This window comes from Talpa europaea, assembly GCF_964194135.1.
Source record: "Talpa europaea genome assembly, chromosome: 4".
Classification (NCBI taxonomy): domain Eukaryota; kingdom Metazoa; phylum Chordata; class Mammalia; order Eulipotyphla; family Talpidae; genus Talpa; species Talpa europaea.
Genome location: NC_140070.1, coordinates 14,741,344 through 14,763,018, shown reverse-complemented (window position 1 = coordinate 14,763,018; position 21,675 = coordinate 14,741,344). Strand labels below are relative to the sequence as shown.

The 21,675-nt window shown below is 37.8% G+C and overlaps 1 protein-coding gene across 1 annotated transcript; it reads right to left on the bottom strand.

Annotated features, from left to right (window-relative positions):
• Positions 1-1,609: 1,609 nt before the first annotated feature.
• On the bottom strand, positions 1,610-20,955 carry CBR4 (carbonyl reductase 4; the record flags this gene model as incomplete). Its single annotated transcript, XM_084231232.1, has 5 exons — positions 1,610-1,788; positions 15,758-15,892; positions 17,546-17,682; positions 18,403-18,523; positions 20,814-20,955. 5 exons carry the CDS (start codon positions 20,953-20,955, stop codon positions 1,610-1,612), a joined length of 714 nt encoding a protein of 237 aa, XP_084087358.1.
• Positions 20,956-21,675: the final 720 nt, after the last annotated feature.

The following is a 21,675-nucleotide window of genomic DNA, read 5'->3' as shown; positions in this document are numbered from 1 at the left end:
TATGGGATAGGGAAGGAGTTGGAACAGTTTAAAAAGTTACACTTCTTACAGTACAAATATACAGACGTAAAGGTTAAACCTATCTGTAATCTATATACATCTTAATATAACCTACATCTTAGTGTAGTACATTTTTCTTTCCTTCTAATGACCACCAATCAAATCAGCCTTATTGATGATTTCAGAACATGAGGTATCCAGAGAAGGGAGCTCAAGTCTGAGAAGGATGTAAGCAGCAAAGGCCTAAAGGTGAGGCAGCACTATTAGGAAAAGGGCCTACTCTGCATATAGTCTCCTAGTATAGAAGCATCAACGACATTTGAAGATAGACTGATGGCCACATTTCCTGTATGTGCATGAATTGTTAATGCCTAATAAATTCCATATACTACCATGCTTACATTTAGCAGACACTTGATTAATACATATTTTACATACACTTAAATAACTTAAATTTTTCTATGACTATGTGAAGATTAATTTTAGGTAATTTTCAATGAATCAGAAATCTTGATTTAGAACATAGATTTAACTTTATTTTTATTATTTTAATAATTTTGTATTTTCAGTATATTCATGGCTTCCAATATAAAATCAAATCTATTTTCATAAAATTAAGTTCAGTTCTGATAAAACTTTAAAAAGATTACTTTTTTAAATGAGACAAATATTAAAAATACTTTTAAATGAAAAATAAAAATCAGTATGAATCCAGTAACGTTTAAAATATTATACTGGTCCCTACAAAAGAGTTCAATGCTAAATAGATACCGCCTGATATTTTACATGTAGTTTGTGTCTTTATTATCAAATATTTCTTTTAATGCTTTATCTGTTCCTTGTAAAAATGTTTCAGTGTTAGTGAATATTTAACATTCATGACTGTTCAAGTATTATTAGCATTACCATAATTTTTATTCATTTTTAAAATGTCATTATTTCTTAGACTGTTCTTAAATAACTTGCTATAATGGGTGCTTTGTGAATTAAAAAATACTTCCACTTCCTAAGTTAATGAGCTCAATGTCATTCATTACTGTACCATTTAGTATAATCTTAAGATAAGGGTTAATCACCTTAGAGAATTTCTATAGATCATATATGAGATTATTTTACCCAGTTATTCAATCAAGAGTAACGCCACTCAAAGAAACCAAACTAAACTAATGTCAATGTCAGACACTTTCTTTTCAATCATCTAAAAACTGATTTGCAAGGCAAAATACAAAGTTTAACATTTGCAAGGTGGCTAAATGCCCTATAAATACTTATTTTGGCAATAGCCCACAATATTAACTTCTAGAGAACTCACCCTGATACATAAAATAACTCATGACAATTAGACTACATAAATTTTTCCACTTCTGAGAAAAACATACTACCTGTTTAGATGACTTAAAAAAGCCCATATGCTAAAACTTATTTTCTATATAGTATATACCATTTAGAAAACATGCTGTTCTTTTCAGATATATTCATAGAGAGATGGAAATCACCATGTAGCATCAATCGGACAAATTAATAGCTAACATCACCCATTAGGTATCAATCTAATCAACAGCCAATAGTCCTTGATTCTAACCACCATCATAACTGAATAATCAATAAATTATATCACGAGTTGTAATCCCCCATCTACTACTAAAACATGTCCTGTAACATAGGGTGATTCTAAAAGAAACACAACTGCATGGGCCACATCAATAGGTTCTCCAAACCTCCCAAGAGGAATATTTTTCTTTAAATGTTCTTCTTTCAAGTCTTTCGTCATATCTGTGTGAACAAATCCTAAAAAAGAAATGTTAATTTAGTGGAAAAGGATAGATACTAAGACATTGCTCAATTTCAAATAAAAATGAATTTGCTACTGAAAATTTGACATTATTAATAAACCTTATTTAAGAAACCATTTTCCAAGTAATCAAGTCTATATTTTTATTCAATTTAACTCAATAAACACCTATCAAACACTAAAGTATCTGATTTCCAAATATTTGTCCAAATCCTAACACAATATAGGTAGGCAGATACAAAATGAATAAAAACTGTTTTCCTTGGAAAATCTATAATTAATGGGGGGAAGAGTCATTTGCAACCTTAATTATAAGGAAGTCTAGTGAATATCCTCATAGAGGTATACACAAGGTACTGATTAATTTTTGTTTGACGAAGTGCAGGACAGAGGTAGTAGCAGGCATCACAAAGGTGGTCACATAAACTACTTTGGCGATTTTGACAAAAATTAGCTCTATTTCCTTTAGCTAGGACAGCTGATGATCTGATGGCTAGAAAGACCAGTGTTTCTTCTATTCAAATAAGAAAAATATGATCATACCCAGTTATGATGTAAATATTCAAAATTTAACATGGAATTGGTATATGCAATAAAGCCTACAGAAAACTTTTATGTTCTAACACATAAACTGCAGAGCCTCCCTGGTGGCACAAGGGGTTAAGTCCCAGCACTATGAAGCTATTCACAGCCTCTGCAACGAGTTCAATCCCTAGCCAGGGAACTAACCCACATGGCACAGCAGACCTCTCCTGTCTCGCCCACTGCTCAGCAGTGTATTTCAGTCACTCCGCCTGTTCTGCTCCCCACTGTCTCTCGTGAATTCTCTCTTATACCACCCCCCCAGCTCCAGCTCTTGTATGCAGAAATATATATTTTTTTAAAAGGTAGAAAGGGGCCTCCCTGGTGGCACAATCAGTTAAGACGCAACCTATGAAGCTGTCTGCAGCCTCTGCAGCACGAGTTCGATCCCCGGCCAGGGAGCTACCCACATGGAGCAGCAGACCTCTCCTGACTTGCCCACTGCTCCCCTCAGAGTGTACTTCAGTTAATCTGCCTGTTCTGCTCCTCACTCTGTCTCTGGTGAATCCTCTCACCCCCCCCCCCCCATATCTCTGTATCCCAGCTCTTATATACATAAATAAATAAATCTTAAAAAATAAAAAAAAGATTTACATTACGGGTGCTTTGGTAATGGGAGAGCAATGGCAACCACACTTGAGGTGAGAAACCCTATACTGTCAAAACATTAAGAAGGTAAAACTATGGTAGTTCATTAAATAATTTTTTTTAAAATTAACATGATGCCGCTAGTTTACTATGTAGTTCTTTAAGTTTTTCTTTGCCTTAGGTTTTCACTTCTAAGTATCTAGACATTTTCTTAAAAGTCTTGCAAGAATCAGATTTTTCTATCATAAAGTGACAGCATTATTAGGAAAAACGGGAACCAAGTTGAATGTCTTTCAATAAAGAAATGGTAAAATAAATCATGGCCCATGCACACAATAGAATAACATTTCTAATGTTATTAAATTTATTCTAATAGGTATTAAAATGATGCTACAGAATATTTTTAAATGAGAGAAAAATAGCATTTGTATGTTAAGAAGTAGGTTACAAATTAATTCATTTATACTACTAAAAGCAAAAAACTAATATATACTAAACTAAAAAAAAAAAAGCCAAAATATTAACAGTGATTATCATTTGCTAGTAAAATTACATGTGATGATTTTTATTTTCTTCTTTGTACTGGTCTGTACTTTCTAAGCTGTCTGCAACAATATGTATTTGTGTTCCAAAAAATGTTATTAAGAAAGGAAAAGTAATAACTTGAGATTGTAATGAGAGCCTGGAATAACAATTTTACATGATTTGTGTGCTTCCCTGCAAGTTTACATTGAGAAATACAATCTCCTCTGCCATAAAGATCTTAAAACATTTAAGTCAGCAGCATTTCCTTCATTCCCTTTCATCTTTAAGAACAATGAGATGACCAGAAGGAAAACAAGAATAAAGGCAGCAGCTGACAAAGATAATGATAAAGCTAGATAACCAGTCTCTGCAGAATTGAAAGTAAACTGTAAACAAAATCTGTGCGAGAAGAGTTGTAGTAATCGATAGACAATCCAGTCATATCAAGAAACACTCTCATGAGGCTTCCTGATAGACAGTTTGATGCCTCTAGCATATTTTCTTTTTTTTTTTAAGATTTATTTATTTAGGCATACAAGAGCTGGGGTACAGGCCAGAGATGCGGGAGGGTAAGAGGATTCACCACAGACAGAGTGGGGAGCAGAACAGGCAGATGGCCAAAATACACTGCTGAGGTGAGCAGCGGGTGAGACAGAAGAGGTCTGCTGCACCATGTGGGTTGCTCCCTGGACGGCCGGGGATCGAACTTGTGCTGCAGAGGCTGCAGACTGCTTCAGTGTGGTGCTTAACCCCTTGTGCCACTAGGGTGGCCCCTCTCTAGCATATTTTCAAAGGTGCCTCAGAGAATATAAGAAAACAACTCACCTCGCATGTTCAAAAAGTTGAATTAAAATTATGAATGTAAACATTTAAAAGTTCATGTGTCTTCTCAGAGTTCCTACTACAATTATCCTTTATTCTAAGGTCATTTTAAATTCCAGGTAATTGGGCATAAAACTGACTCTCAAATTATCAGAATATCAATGACGAATTTTAATCTGAAGGGGACAAAAACCTCAAACTATAGTTAAAAATGGCTTACAAGAAACACCTTATAGGGCCTCCCCAGTGGTGCAGTGAGTTGAGCGCAGCGCTGTGAAGCTGTCTACAGCCTCTGCAGCATGGGTTTGATCCCCAGCCGGCCAGGCAGATTCCCACGTGGTGCACCAGACCTCTCCTGTCTTGCCCACTGCTCCCCTCAGCAGTATATTTCGGCCGTCTTCCTGTTCTGCTCCCACTCTGTCTCTGGTGAATCCTCTCACCCTCCCGCGCCTCTGGCCTGTACGAGAGAGAGAGAGAGAGAGAGAGAGAGAGAGAGAGAGAGAGAGAGAGAGAGAGAGAGAGAGAGAGAGAGAGAGAGAGAGAGAGAGAGAGAGAGAGAGAGAGAGAGAGAGAGAGAGAGAGAGAGAGAGAGAGAGAGAGAGAGAGAGAGAGAGACCTTATAACTAGAATTAGGGGATTGGAATTTTTGGTTCTAACTGGCTCTAATGACTTTTTTCCGAAAGGCAGCATTCTGTGGTAAAAAGATCACTGCATTAGAACATATGAAGATAGACTCTCTTCCCTACTCTACTAATACTATCAAAGCCATTACCTTGGGTAAATCATGTACTATCTAAAAGTGCATGCTGAATACTGTTTAGGAAAATGAGTGATATAGAATGAAAATGATAGATCTTTAAGATTTCTTTTATTTCTACAAAACTACAATTTGAAGATGACAAGTTCACCTCATTAATTAGTATTCATGATTTCCATATTTGAAGTTAGGACAGTGAACTCCCCTTGAAGGACCCTTAGTGCCTACCCCTAAAAGCTGTGTAGACTAAATTAGAGTTCCAATTGAAGACATACTGATGCTAATCTGCCTTGTTTTTGGTTTTGTTTTTTCCCATGCTGTGCTAAAAGGAATTGATTTGTCCTGTTTTTGGTGGATGTTAGTTCTGATGTCCTTTTCTTTTGGGTGACAAAGGGTAAAGCCACACAACATGTGAGAGGCCATCTGAAGTGTCTTCACCTTGGGGAAAAAAGAGCAGATCTAGAACAAGGTATACGTTATGAAAAGACAAACCTCAGATAGGGAGATTTAGGCAGTGAGACAAATTCAAGGACAATCCCAACAAGAAGGAAAGAAGGCCTCTGCCACATATTTATGGGCCACGAGGACACACTGTGTTTCTCCAAGTAAGCCTTATAACTAGATCAATCAAGTAAGCCAGACATCCAGAGCAGATAAAGGCTAATGCTTCAAATATTTTGTTCAACACCACAGCCTGGATTCTGCTCTGGTATGGCCTGTGTCCAAGTCAGATCAGACTGGAAAATGAGTCCAGCAATGATTACCAAAGTCTAGAACTGGGATCATGACAGTCAGATGTCATGATCACTGAAGATTCTCCTGTCACTGCTCAAGTTTGGAAGACAAAGATGTTATTTCACTAGGGAAAGCTGGCCTCAGCCCCTCCCCAGACCTGTGAATGGACAGTTGAAACTCAATCCTTATGGGACAGCCCCCAGCCATCACTTAACTCTACACTAAAATATTACAGGTCAAGTTTAAAGGAAGGGCTGAATCCACCAATACTGATTGGTTTTGCCTCTGCTGATGTTTGATATGGAGAACAAGAACATGTCCAATGACTCAAGAGTTTCTCATCACAATCTGAAGATGTTTTTAATAGACTTCAGTTTTTAGAGCAGTTTTAGGTTTACAGAAAAAGTGAGCAGAGAGTAAAGAGAATTCTTGCCTTAGTGTGCAACTTCTGATGAACTAAGATTGATATATTATTTAGCACATAGTTTAAGTAAGGAGTGAACTCTTTGAATTGTACAGTTCTATGTTTTGGGGTTTTTTTGTAAGATTTATTTATTTATACAAGCACTGGGTACAGTCAGAAGCGCGGGAGAGTGAGAGAATTCACCAGAGCCAAAGCGGGGAGCAGAGCAGGCACAAGGACCAAAGTACACTGCTGAGGGGAGCAGCGGGCGGCAGGAGAGGTCTGCGTGCCATGTGGGACCCTCCTCCGGTGGCCAGGGAACAGCTGGGGATCGAACCAGCGCAGCAGAGGCTGCGGGCAGCTTCGCAACCCAGCGCTCAACCGCTGCGCCACCGAGGAGGCCCAGTTCTGTTTTGACACATAATGTTATGTATCCACTGTCTCATACAGAGTATTTTTACTGACCTAAAAAACTATCTGCAGCTTTTTAAAACATACATATCTTCCTCCAATTTGTCAGAAATCAAAAACAAAGCTAGTCTAATGATAAATTATTCAAGGCTTCTACCAAATTTCAGCGTCATTTTACATTAGAGTTTATGAACGACATGATCCACAATCCAAGACACTGCATATAAACAGTCTTTTGAAGTCTGAATCACAATACCTGGGTAAAGATGTCAGCCATTCTTAAATATTTCACAGTTTTTGTGCCATATTGCTTTCCAATTTGTTCTTTCCCATAGGACTCACTTCTGTATCATTTGCTATATTTGTAAAGTTCTGGAAAGTTTGCTCCATCTTTCATTTACTACATATTTACGTGCGTTTCAATTTGGCTATAAAAATTAAAACTATTAGGGGCCTCCCCAGTGGAGCAAGGGGTTAAGACGCAACCTATGAAGCAATCCACAGCTACTGCAGCACAAGTTCGATCCCTTGGCTGGCCAGGGAGCAACCCACATGGCACAGCAGACCTCTCCTGACTCGCCCGCTGCTCCCCTCAGCAGTGTATTTCGGTCAATCTGCCATTCTGTTCCCCGCTCTGGCTCTGGTGAATCCTCTCACCATCCACACCTATGGCCTGTACCCCAGTTCTTATATGCATAAATAAATAAATCTTTAAAAATAATTAAAACCATTAGATGCCACTATCTAACAAATGATGTTATTACTAATCACTGGACAGTTAAAGGCTTCCAATTGATTACAAAGTTATCACCCTTTAAACCACAGGTAGATAAATACACTCAACTTAAAACAAGAGTAAGTCTTAGTTCCATATAATTACAACATAGTCAGTATATTCTTACTATATTACAAAATAGTCAGTATAATTACAACATAGTCAGTATATTCTTTTATAAATATTAACTCTTTAGAAACAGGAATACTCTACTCATGAAAGCAAGTGCATATTCCAGTAAGAAATTTATTTGATAAACTCTAAAGGAAACGTATTTTTTAATCCATTTTTTGGCTAGTTACGTAGTGTAAATAAATAGCACCTCATTTTTATACTCCTAGATGACAATTTTTGAACAAGTTTTATATAAAGCAGAGTTTTTATACTTAAATAAGACTCCACAATTTTAGTCTCTTACCGTATTAACAATTGCGGAATCGGTATTTTGAATGATCAGCTCAACTGTCAATTCTCTAATGCAAGTTTCTAGGACTTAGAAATAATCCCAGAAACTTTTCTAAGGGAGAAGATATAAGGCTTTTGCTAAAATACTACACATAGATTTTAATCAAAACATATCTAGATATCTTACTATTGTGTTTGTAAGCATGGAGGGAAAGATAATAGGGAAGCAGTGTGAAAATAAGCTCCATATCAAATAGCATGTAAGAGCAAGCAGAACATCTATTCTGAGTAGCTGCAAAGATTACATAAGCATTTGTCGATAAGATTTTCTCCAAGTAGTAAACAGAAAGTCTTCTCAACTTAAAAGGAAGAAAGAAAAGGACGGAGCACTCAAGGTACTCTATAAAAATAAATGTATAATTTTAAATGCATTTACCCTGTGATTCTTGAGTCTTGACCATTTTATTCCCAGAATTACTAAACGCAAACTCACACAAGCGCAAAAAAATTATGTACAACTGTCACTAAATTAGCTAAAATAACAAAAGATCAAAAAAAAAGACTAAATGCCCATCAAGAGGCAACAGATTAAATATGTGGTATAACCATAAAACAAACATTACTATCTTTTAAATATTAAAAATGTACCATTAAAAAATGATACAGCGGGGCCTCCTTGGTAGTGCAAGGGGTTAAGTCTCAGCATTATGAAGCCATCAGCAGCCACTGCAGCACAAGTTAGATCTCCAGCCAGGGAATTACCCACATGGAACAGCAGACCTCTCCTGTCTCACACACTGCTCCCCTCAGCAGTGTATTTCAGTAGATCTGCCTGTTCTGCTCCCCACTCTGACTATGGTGAATCCTCTCAGGTACCACTCCACCCCTGCACCTCTGGCCTACACCCCCATCTCTTGTATACATAAATAAATCTTTTTAAAAAGACACTGCAGTCACAGAAAACTACATATTGCATGATTTATATGAACAGTCCAGAACAGGGAAATCTACAGAAAGAGAAAGTAGTGGCTGCCAGAAGATGGGGAGATTACAGGACATAAATGAATGCTAATGAGTATGGGGTTTTTTAGGGGATGATAAAAATGTTGGAAAATGTATGGTGGAAATAAGAGAACAATTCTGTGACTATACCAAAACTACTGAATTATACACTTAAATAGTAAATTGTATGGCATGTGAATTATATTTCCATAAAGCTGTTACTTTAAAAAGTGAAGCAGTTTTATATGGAATAATACATAAAACAACTCCAAGAGATGCTGTCCTAGAAATAAAGCAAGATATAAACACTGAATAGTATGAAATAATCTGTCTTTCTAAAAAAAAAGGATAAACACACACATCATGATTGTCTTGTACATGAAATACAGAGAAACAGCAGCTGCTTTCGAAGAACTGTTCACTCTACACCATTTTGTACTTGAAATATTTTATATGTTCATGCTACCTATACTGAAAACATTTTTTATAAAGCAATATATCCATCATGATTTCAATTTATCAAATATTATTTCCCATATTCAATAGTTTCCAAACAGTAAGACTTCTCTATGATGAGAAATGTATTTAAAGTAATACTAAAGCTTAACAAATAATTGACCTTTAAAAAGAGAATATTAGACAGCAAATGATAAACTAATTATTGTCCTTGTTCTTTGCTGTCTTGTTATGAATTGCTTTTTTAACTGTTTTCCTTAACTAGAGACTTAATTTAAAGGTGACCATGGGCCTCCCCTGGTGGCGCAGCAGTTGAGCCCTGGGCTGCGAAGCTGCCCGCAGCCTCTGCAGTGCCGGTTCAAACCCCAGCCACCGGCAAGGGTCCCACATGGCACGACAGACCTCTCCTGCCACACCCGCTGCTCCCTTCAGCAGTGTATTTCATTGGTCTGTCTGTTCTGCTCCCCGCTCTGGTGAATTCTCTCACCCTCCCGCGCTACTGACTGTGCCCACTTCTTGTATAAATAAATACATCTTTAAACAAAGAAAATAATCCAGTCAAAAAATGGGCAGAAGAGCTAAAAAGAAACTTCTCTGAAGAGGAAATGCTAATGGCCAACAGGCATATGAAAAAATGTTCAACATCACTTATCATCAGGGAAATGCAAATCAAAACTACAATGAGGTACCATCTTACACCAGTGAGAATGGCACATATTAAAAAAAAAACTAGCAACAACAAATGTTGGCGAGGTTGTGGAGAAAAAGGAACTTTCCTGCACTATTCGTAGGAGTGCAAACTGGTCCAACCACTGTGGAGATTTCTGGACCTACTAAACATATGATCCAGCAATTCCACTCCTAGGCATTTACCCAAAGGACACAGAAACATCAACTCCAAAGAGCACCTGCACCCCTATGTTTATGGCAGCACTGTTTACAATAGCTAAGCTTTGGAAACAACCCAAATGCCCAAAAATAGATGACTGGATCAAGAAGATGTGGTGCATATACACAATGGAATATTACGCAGCAATCAAAAAAAGATAAACACATGCAGTTTGCAGCAACATGGATGGAGCTAGAAGGGATCATGCTCAGTGAAATAAGCCAGAAAGAAAAAGAAAAATACCAGATGATCTCACTCATAGCAGGAATCTAGAAAACTTAAATAAGGGACCAGGAAAAAGAATAACTATAAGAAAGAAAATATCAAAATCGACAAACAACTAAGAACCAGAGACACTCTATGGCGGGTGGGGGCTGGGGAAAGGAGGGCTTGGAGTCAAAATAAGGGGGTTGTAATTGTATGGGGAATATAAAAAATTTAAATTAAAAAAATAAAATATTTTCAAAGGATGAAAATAAATATTTTTTAAAAAAGGTGACCAGGAAAACTGACATAAAACATTAATATGTTTACCAGCTCTATTAAAAGATCTGATGAAGAATATGATGGAAATTGCTATCTAAAATGAAGTTAATAATCCATAGAATCAATTTAATTCTACCAATTCAACTTGACCTTAGCTTCTGACCAATGAAGCATATTCATAGCATGAAAGCTACTAAATATATCGCCAACATAATAAAGGTCACCCTATTAAATGGCCCCATTTTTAGTATGCAGTTTTTTTCCTATAATTTAAATTACACTGAAAAGTCATTTTTAAGAAAGGCTATACCAATATACTTTCAGAACAGTCATATAACAATCCCTAGTAGACAAAATGGATTCCCACTGTATAGCCCATTGCCTTGAAAACTAACTCATTCTAGACAAAATCAAGTTTCCTTCTTCAGCAATTACATAGCATCATCAGGTACCTCTAATTTACATTAATACCAGGACACCAAAACTATCTGTTTATATATATCTGCCTTTTCCACTCGCTGTATTTTGGAACTTAGCACAGTCCTTGCGCATCGAAGACACTCCAGGAAGTCTGCTGAGTGAGTTTACTATGAGTGACGGATACTTGCATTATCCTTACACTATCTCAGTTTCAATCATCATAAAGTAGAATTAACTTTATTACCTACCTTATCCCAATTGCTAAACAGCGAAGAAATTATATGTAAAAGCACAAATAATCTATTATTTGTAACAGATCTATTATTTGTAAATTGTATGTAAAAGCACAAATAATCTATTCAATAAATGGTTATGCCAGGCTAACCCTACAATCCAATAGGTGGCAAAAAGCACAGACACAGAGAAAGCAGCTTCAAGATCACGGTGCAGCTTTAGATTAGGTTTTTATTCCTTCCTCCCCCGCTCCAAAATGGCTATATCTAAACCACAGTCATTTACCACAGAGTTAGAATGCTTGGATTTAGGTAGTTATTGTAACTAAACAGTGAACAGGGTTGAAGAACATTATTAGAGCAAAAGAATTATCAGGACATCTTGATAATTTTCTGGTCCCTATTGAATTCAGCATTAATGGCAAAATTAACACCAATAATACGGTCGAAACTGCAGCTATCAACAACTTGAAATGGGAAGGTGGCAAAGGTCTACTTCAGCCCACTCTTTATTATAAAGAACCAGTAAATCAAAATTAAATCTTTTATTCAACTGGCCATCAATCCTTAAATATCGATAGTAATCTAGGACAAAGATTCCATGGTAAATTGGCAAAAGTAGGACAATACCCATTTTATTCAAAAATCAGGAAATATGTAAGCAAAATTTCTATTATAGCAGCTGATGAGTAATAATGTAGATTTGAGTTTTAGTACTTTACTGCCCTTTCAACCAATTCAAGCAATTTTATCAAATAGTTACTTGCAAAAGGCAAAGAATGTAAAGGTAAGTTATAAAATTGGAAGAATTCAAATAGTTTCAATAGGTCATATGAGCAAAAGAAAACAAAGACCTAAGGTTTGTAACAATATAAAGGAAATGTAAGGGGGCATAATTTTTAAGCTTACCCTAGCTGGAAATCAAAAGAAAAGCTTTTAATAACAGTTCTGCCATAATCTGCACATAACAATTCTGTGTAACTTTTGGGAAATCATACTGTCTCTTAGGTCCCAGTCTTTCAAATTGTAAAAATTGCTGGAATAAGTGATCTCTAAGATGCTCTCCATCTTAAGTTATTCTATTATTAAAGTTTAAAAATAAAGATTTCATATAAAACAAAGTATAAGGACTATTTTACCAGTCACCAGGAACTTTTTTACCAGTTACTTGATTCTTTTTGCATTCATTTTTAGTATTACTCTACCCAGATGTCAGTTTGAGCACCAATTAACAGATAAATTAATGGCTTCGTCTCTATAAATCACAAATCTATAACAGCTATTTCAATAAGAAATTTTAAACACACCAACATGTGTATGTACTTAAACAAATACAATCAACATTGTATTTGTCTTTTATTAACTATCCATTTGGTCCAAAATTTATACTTTTGTAATCTTGTGATGGTCTCACATCCTTGATAAGTTAAATTTTTGTTTGTACCACCTGTGCTCTGCTGAATTGATAAATGACAAAGAACCAAGTTCTCCATTCTGTACCTCCTCTTAACAGCTTTGGGCCTATTCACATTGCCATATAATTCACAAGAGAACCAACAGCCTGTTATCAATCTGCTGAATTGTTCAATTCTTTTGAAAAAAATGGACATCACCCTTGTAGAGATCTTTTTTTTTTTTTTTTAATCCATTTTTGTGTACAAGAACTGGGGTTTAGGCCAAAGGTGCAGAGAGTGAGAGGATTCACCAGAGACAGGGTGGGGAGCAGAACAGGCAGATTTACTGAAATACACTTCTCAGGGAAGCAGCGGGTGAGACAGGAGAGCGCTGTTACACTATATATGGGTTAGCTCCCGGGCCAGAGATCAAACTCAGGCCATCAAGATGACAGCACTAAGACTTAGCCCCTAGACCATCAGGGAGGCCCCTGTAAAGATCCTTTCTATTTCTCCTTATTTTACTGTTTATGAATCTATACAAACATTTAAATGGTTCTAATTTCCAGATAAGTGATTTCTGATGTTATTGTTAGGACTTAGTAATATTTTTAGGACACTGAATTTTAACGTTCTCTTAAAACCAGAGTCTACTTTGTTACACAGCCTGCAAATTTGTGGGATCTCAGATATTTGAGGTAGCATCCACAATTTTCATTTTGTATTTCTAACTGGATTAATACTAATTTCATACCTGCTTAACTGGTTTGTATATCTGGGGATGCTACTTGGTGGTATTTCTGACTAATCTTAACACCCCTGTTATTAGTACTTGCACATTCAACGTTTCTGGTCCATTTTGTCAGAATAATATAGGGTTATGCACATTTTGCATTCCACATTTAACACAACCTAATATGGTTTTATATATGTATTTTTTTTAATTCCATCTGCTTACTCTATCCTGTGAGCTAAGCACACTGAGTCTTCTGCTGGATGCCTATAATGCTGTGCTGTTTTAAGTTCCTACTGTGAGGACCAGCACATTTGTGTATCAGACAGGGAAACCAGAAAACAAGACACCTTTCTCAAACTGAGATTTTGATCAACTTCACCTTTTAAGTTTTCCAGCAAGTTTTCTCTCCTATTTCTGTATTTTAAGGAAGGTGGAAGCTGGTTTTATAGCTCTGCCTTCAAGAGTTATGTCAACACTCACACTTCATCCCTCTTTCCCTTCTGCCCTGCAGATTACTTTAGTGCAATCCAGAAGTTGAAGTCAAAGGAGGAAATTTTAAAATGGGTCTTTAGTTTGTCGAATGTTTTGTGTTACTGAGCACAGATGGCAACCAAATGGAATAGAATTTGTTTGAAAATTGGGGCTATTTGAACACTAACAACTTGCAAGTTATATAGCTGAATTTACTTTAAAAAGCCCTAGTATAAGAATTGGAAAATTTCTTTAGCCTTTAGCAATCCAAACTATAATTCCAATCATTATGTCTTAGTATTTTTCTATTACTTATAACTGACAGAACAAACTGACTTTGCATCTCATTTAATCCATCAGCATTTTCAAATCCTATGGAATGTCCAAAGTCAAAATAATAAAAGGAGTAAGTATGCAAAAATGTACTGCCTGCCTTCAGAAGGCTCCGATTTCTGCATACTTAGCACAAGTCACACTTGCTTAGTCTTACAGATGAACTGCATCTCTGTTGGCTTTTTCCTGCATGTTTAACAAGAGCACAAGAGTTCCTGATAAAGTTCCTAAAGGAAGCCAAGTCTGTAGTAAGCATCCCATTGTGATTTCTGCTATTTGAAACATCACTAGTCACCTTTCTAACCCTCATCACTGTTAGCCACTCCAAAATAAATCTGGTTTTAGAACACTTAGTTGCGCTAAGCTGTATTGCCCTCATGTGATAAAACTTGTTCAGGCCAAATTGCTTGTATTCATTTCCATTCCCACATACCACCACTCTCCTCCTCCCATACCCCTATACATAAGCGTCAGAGAGCCACTCATTTACCAAAGAGGTAACTACAGCTAAAATCAGTTAAAATCCTACTATTTTAATAAAGGGATTTTTAAAAATGTTTCTACTTCCTAAGTCTGTATACAAATCTTTTTTTTGTCTTCAAATTTTTCTTTGTATTGAAATTTTTTTTAACATGAATCCTGGTGGCTCTCTGGGGTACACTGAAGTTCACTGAAAGGCATCTTGTCTATTTTGAAAACAAATATCATGCATGTGACCTCTATTAGTTTTTTATTTGTATAAACAGTGACTTTCTGGGATTAGTAAATCAATTGTTGTACATGATTGCTCTGTGGAATGTAAAAATGGTATCCCCTATGCAGCCTTGTTTATTTCCTCTGATTGTACTATTAGTAAAAGCATAGTTATTATAAAGCTATTTATATTTTAAATATAAAGACGCGTTTTTTCCATAATAGACATACAGAATACATTTAGGTTATTAGATGTGTTACTTGTAAAGATCTGCTTTGACAAAGTATAAATTAAATAGCAAACATTATATCCCTGTGAATATTATCAATGGAACATCCCAAAAAGGATATTTAAAATGCAGTTCTCCACAGCACATAATTTGGATTTGTTCAGTCATTGCATATATGTTGCCATAGCCACCACCACCACTACACGCCACCCCACCTCACCCCACCCCCACACTTAACTGAAATTCTGACAACCAGCTCTTAAGAGTTCTTAATGATTTTTAAACAAACTGACTGACTTAACTGATTTTTAAACAAGAAGTTTTTCTCATGGTTTTACTTTGGGAGTAATCATGCAGTAAAAAATGCTATGTGATTTATGCAAACAAAACAGCCTGGCATTATTCTTGGCCTCACCCTTGAGAGAAGTGCATGGGCTGGCAGTGTGGCCACGTAAGTCCTGTCAAGACAGAGTCACGTTCTGTGGCATTTCAAGTTTAATTCCAATGTAGAGTCTATGTTCCTGTTCCATTACTCTCTGAGCAGCGTTCGATCCTTACTACGAATGTATAAAGTAATAAATGTACATAAAATTATGCTTGCAATTTTTTTTTCACTAACCTGGTGCAACTACATTCACTCTTATTTTCTTTCTTGCAACTTCTTTAGCAAGAGCACGTGAAAATCCAACTAATCCTCCTTTACTGGCACTGTATACAGACTGGCCAGAATTGCCTTTTAAACCAATAATACTTCCTAGGAAAAAAAGAAAGCAAATTCAGTCCAATCAATAGGACTATTTGAATGTTCAGATAATTTACAGTAAACAAGAAAGTTAAAATTTTATCTCTTCCTTTGCTAAAAGTAGGGATTCCAGTCATAGTCATACTACTTTGAGTAATAAAACAGAGTGAGCCTAGCCCAAACACATAGAAAACAGGATCTGAAAAAAGTTAAGGAGAACCTTGAATGTCAGACAGGGGCTTGATAACAGAGTCATTAGTGAAAGGAACTCATTCTAATGACCGAGACACAATGAAAATTCTAAAAAGGCTTTTAGTAGTAGCTTAAAATCAGATAGAACCTGATTTATGATTCTATAACAGATGTAAGCACTCATTCCCACCTGAAAAAACAGTTCAACTGAAAGTAAAACTCACTAAATTTGGGGCCTCCCCTGGTGGCGCAGCGGCTGCGCACTGGGTTGCGAGGCTGCCCGCAGCCCCTGCAGCGCCGGTTCGATCCCCGGCCACCGGCGAGGAGGGTCCCACATGGCGCGCAGACCTCTCCTGTCTCACCCACTGCTCCCCTCAGCAGTGTATTTCAGTCAGTCTGCCTGTTCTGTTGCCCGTTCTGTCTCTAGTGAATCCTCTCACCCTCCCGCACATCTGGCTATGCAAAAAAAAAAAAAAAAATTCTTAAAATAGAAGTGGAGAAATAATTTTCTGCAACAGTAACCTGTATTTATGATAAAAAATTAGTCAAGAACCTAAAAATTGGTGCAAGGGGTTAAGCACTGCACTATCAAGTAATCCACAGCCTCTGCAGCATGAGTTCGATCCCCGGCTGGCCAGTGAGCAACCCATATGGAGAGGCAGACCTCTCCTGTCTCCCCCACTGCTCCACTCAGCAGTGTATTTTAGTAGATCTGCCTGTTCTGTTCCCCACTCTGTTTCTGGTGAATCCTCCATCTTCCTACATGCATGCATAAATAAATCTTTAAAAAAAAAAAACTTTAAAATTTTTGAAAAATTTTTGAAAAAAAATTCCAAACCCTTTTTACAGTATAACCATCAAGACAGAATTAAAATATTTATATGTACTATATATTATATGCCAGTTAATAACAAAGGAAGAGAACCTGAAGCACAGAAATAGATATGGAACAGAGAAAATAAAGATAAAGAGCTATTAGAGAGAAAGGGAAAATGGAGATACAAAAACAGGAAGAAAAATAGGCACAAAAGACCAAACAGGAATCTTTAGTAGCTTTAATTCATATTCATATGGTCAAGAAGAGATAACATCTGAAATATTAATGAACTTTCTAGCAGGTTAAAGTAGTTCTTTCTGTAGTAAGATTTTCTTATTTTCAATCATAAATTTTTATTTATTTTCAGCACTGTCTACTAGATTCTGAGCAGTGGTTGACCCTTCCATTCTATAAGGCCACTGGACTATGAAGCTGAACATCATTTGTCATATGTCACTCATCTAAGCAGGTATTAACCTGCTTGACCACTACAGGGATAAGAATCTGTGATTCCCATTTACCCATTCATCAGTTTTTTCCCACAGATAACAAAATACCGTTCTTTCAAGTTTCACACCTGAATAAATGGCAAGTCAGTCGATTAAATAGTTTTATGGTATTAGAGACAATAAAAATTGACAAAGGTGAAGACTCACCTATATTAACAATAGACCCTCCCTGTTGTTGAATCATGGTCTTGATCGCAGCTTTACATGTCAGCATAGGACCCAAGAGGTTAGTATGAAGCTGAGAGAGCATGTCTTCAGATTTAGCTCTTACTAAAAGGCTATCCCTACAAAACACACATATGCAACATGTAAAGTTAAAAGTAATTCCTCAAAACTCCTTTAAAAAGCACTCTTAGATATGTATCCAAGGAATATAAAACAGTAATTTGAAGTTCATTGCAGCACTATTTACAGTAGCATAACTATGGAAGCCACAAAAACAGAAGACATGGTGTATATATATACATAATGGAATACTACTCAGATAAACTCTTGCCATTTGTAACAACATGGATGGAACTACAGGGGATTATGATGAACTAATTAAGTCAGAGGGAAAAAGTGTGTCATTTATATAAGAAATATAGAGAAACAAAGGGTCAGATATAGCCAAACTAATAGCATACCCTAGAAATCTGACTGTAGAATTAAGGCTACCACACCAGGGAGGGAAGAGGGGAGGAGCAAGCACAAAATCCAGAGGGAACACAATGGATTATGGTGGTGTGGTAGAACAACACCTGAAGGGGGAGATTCTATAGCTCTAAAACAGAAACATAAACCAATGTTTCCTCAACTTAAAAAAAAAAAAAGTGCTCAAACTGGGCCTTACTGATGTTAGAGATATATTGCCATAGGAAAGAATGGTACAGATTAACAGACCAAGCTTTAATATATAGTATTTCTTCCAATTAGAAGTCAAACAACATAATAAATTAACTCATACTAGTCAAAGACATATTAAGGAAAAGAAGACATATTAGAGGCTTAAATTTTCGACCAACCTGTTAATTCCAGCTGCGTTTACCAAGAAATTAACGGGACCCAAATTTTTCCCCATTTCTTCAAATGCATTTTGAACATCACGTTCTTTGGCAACATCACAGCTAAATGCAAAATGACCTCCTACAAACAAAGTTACATTAGAATTACTTACAATGTGAAGTTTAAAACCATTCAATATATACTTGCTAAGCATCTATCATAAACTAGGCCTATGATAATCTAGAATGCAGAGATAAAAAAATGACTGTCATAGGCTTCTGCTCTCATTGATTTCAGTCTAATGAAACTAACATGAGAGAGAATGGGAAATGAGAAACAGGTAATACAGAATGTTCACCTCAAAAAAAATTTTAATCAAAAATAGGAGGGCATTTTTCCTGTTTATAAGACTTTGTAAGATTTATTTAACAATATAGCTTTGATACTGACCCCTTACCACCCAATTGAAGAGTCTTCTGAGTTTTATATTCCTGTTTTGGAATTTATGTCTAATTCTATTAGGGTTATGTAGAATTGATTTCTTGGCCATAAGTGTAAACTCTAATGGGTCTTTTTATTTTTACTATGGCATACATATTATCATGACTATTATTCAAGCCTGCCCATTTGGAGGGTTGAGACATAGCAGGAAACTGTAAAAAAATGCCAACGCTACAAACTATGAAGGAAAAAAAAATATTAAAACCACTGTTACTCATCTTTTTTAATGTCCACTTTTTAAAAAATGTTTTGATTAAATGCCCCCAAAATTACACTTCAAAGGAAAATAAAGCATTTTAACACTAAAATAGACTTTTGAAAAATGATTGTTTTCCGGCTGACTTCCAGGAATGTCGATTACCCCTCAACCTTTAGAAAAAGTAAGTCACCTGGGAAGTCACACTTTCTGGGTGAAAACCAGTCACTGATGAAACACATGGTTCAAGGAAATGAAAAGCCACAAACAACCTCTGAGTCTCACTCTTGGCTTTCACCTGTGCCTTGTTGGGTCCGCAAATTTCAACCAAGATTTTCACCTAGTCCAGCAAACACTAATAGCTTGGGGGCCCCCCAAGGAGTATCACTCTTTCAGCCTTTGTTAGTATAACATAACGGCAATAAATATAAGGAGCAAGAAGCATTCACTGTGATTCTCTCTAGCCTATATAAATATATATATTTTTTTTTCTCCTTTTAGTCTAATGTTTTGCCAACCCATGTAAACAATTAGGGTGAGTTCACGATACCAAACCAATGTGTAATGTCATAAGGTACAAACACGAGGTGCATCCCGGGTCGCTGATTTCCCAGTGCCCCAGGAAGGTAAATGAGAGGCATCTGTTCACTCTCGGAACTAAACAAACTGCAGCATGTTAGTTTTCTAGCATTCTCTTTCTTCTTACCAGCAAGACGAAAGTTCACAAAACAAGTAGTAACCTGTTAATAAACAGGCAAAAATTGTAGTTTTTATGCAGTAAGGAATGTGGTTGGATAAATCTCAATTGCCCATTCATAAAAGTCACCAATGGGCCTCCCTGCTGGTGCAAGGGATTAAGACGCAACCTATGAAGCTGTCCACAACCACTGCAGCATGAGTTCGATCCCCAGCGGGCCAGGGAGCAACCCACATGGTGCAGCAGACCTCTCCTGACTCCCCCGCTGCTCCCCTCAGCAGTGTATTTCAGTCAAGCTGCCTGTTCTGCTCCCTACTGTCTCTAGTGAATCCTCTCTCTCACCACACCTCTGGCCTGTACCCCAGCTCTTGTATGCATAAATAAATAAATCCTAAAAAAAAAAAAAAAAAAAAAGTCACCAAAGCCTGGTAACTCAGTAATGCTTGCGGGTGTGGTAGAGCGAACCCAGTGTAGTTCACACTGGTACTCAGAAGTCTCAGTGCATCCGCACCGGGACCAGAACTGCACTCAGCACAACTTCAGGGAGGCCCTAAAGCCTGACACGCCCACCTTTCCTGCCTGAACCCCCTGCACAGCTTCCAGGACTCCCAGAATCTTGCACCAGGGCCGAGCCCTTTACCCCACAGAAAATGTTAACCGTTGCGTGGCTCTCTCCTACCAGATGCCAAAACAAACAGCTGCTCCCGGGGAGCCCTAGCCTCGAGGAGGGGGGTGCCTATTAATGGGCCCTCAAAGACCTCTAAGTCCCCACGAAACTCCAAGAGTTAGTCCCGGGACGGCAGGCAGCGCGGCAGGAGGCGTTCTGCGGCCAACAGGGAGGCTGCGGGCAAGGGGTATGTGCACGGGCTGCGGTCTACACTCGGGCTGCAGTCTGAACTCGGGAGTGCTCTTGCACCCCGAAAGCTGAACTGCTAAGCCTCAGCGCCCCAAAGGGCTGACCCGTTCGTTTTACAAACCAGGGGACCTGCGGCGCTTGAACTGCTGACACCACTGCAAAGCTGTAGTTCGGTACCTACCGCCGAGCTCACCGGCGGCGGCTTGGGCCATGTCCAGATTTCTGGCGAGGACGGCCACGCGGTAGCCTTTGTGGGCCAGTAACTGGGCGACCGCCCGGCCAATGCCCCGAGAGCCTCCAAAAACAGCACAGACTTTGTCCATCTTGGACCGGGGCTGCACAGGCGGCCTCTTTCCGCTTTTTAACCACCGCGATTCCAAAACTTAAAACCTAAAGGCCAGACCGCAGGACTGTGGGGAGCACCGTGCAGCGCCCCGACACCTCCCTAAACCAGAGGAGTCTGGCAAGCCAGGAGGACGCGAAGAGGCGCAAAAATACCGCGTGTGCCTGTCGACGTCAGCGCGCAGGGCTCCCAGGCGCCGTGCCTACGGGGTCGCAGGCGTGACACAGGCAGGCTGGCCGGTGCTGCACTGCATGCTGGGACTTGTAGTCTTGAAGAGGGACCGGCATAGACGTGAACGAATTGCTCAGTCGGGAAGTTATTCCTGGTAGTTAAGAGGTACCTCCGTGGTCGCTGCGACCTGGGAATAGGAATTGGAGCTCGAGGGACCAGGTATTCTAGTTTGCCTGGAACTACTGGTTTTTGTTTTTTTAATTTTGATGAAATCTAGTTTATTATTTTTGCCCCCTTTGGTTGATAGCACATCCTTAGGTGTCATATATATGAAACTTGCCTAATCCAAAGTCAAGAAGATTTATACCTATGTTTTATAGTTAACGCTCTTACTTTAAAGTCTTCGATACACGCTGAGTTTATTTTTTCACATGATGTGAAGCAGAAGGTCCAATTTCATTCTTCCACATGTAGCTGTAGAGTTGTCCCATGACCGCATCTTAAAAGATCATTCTTCCCCATTACATGG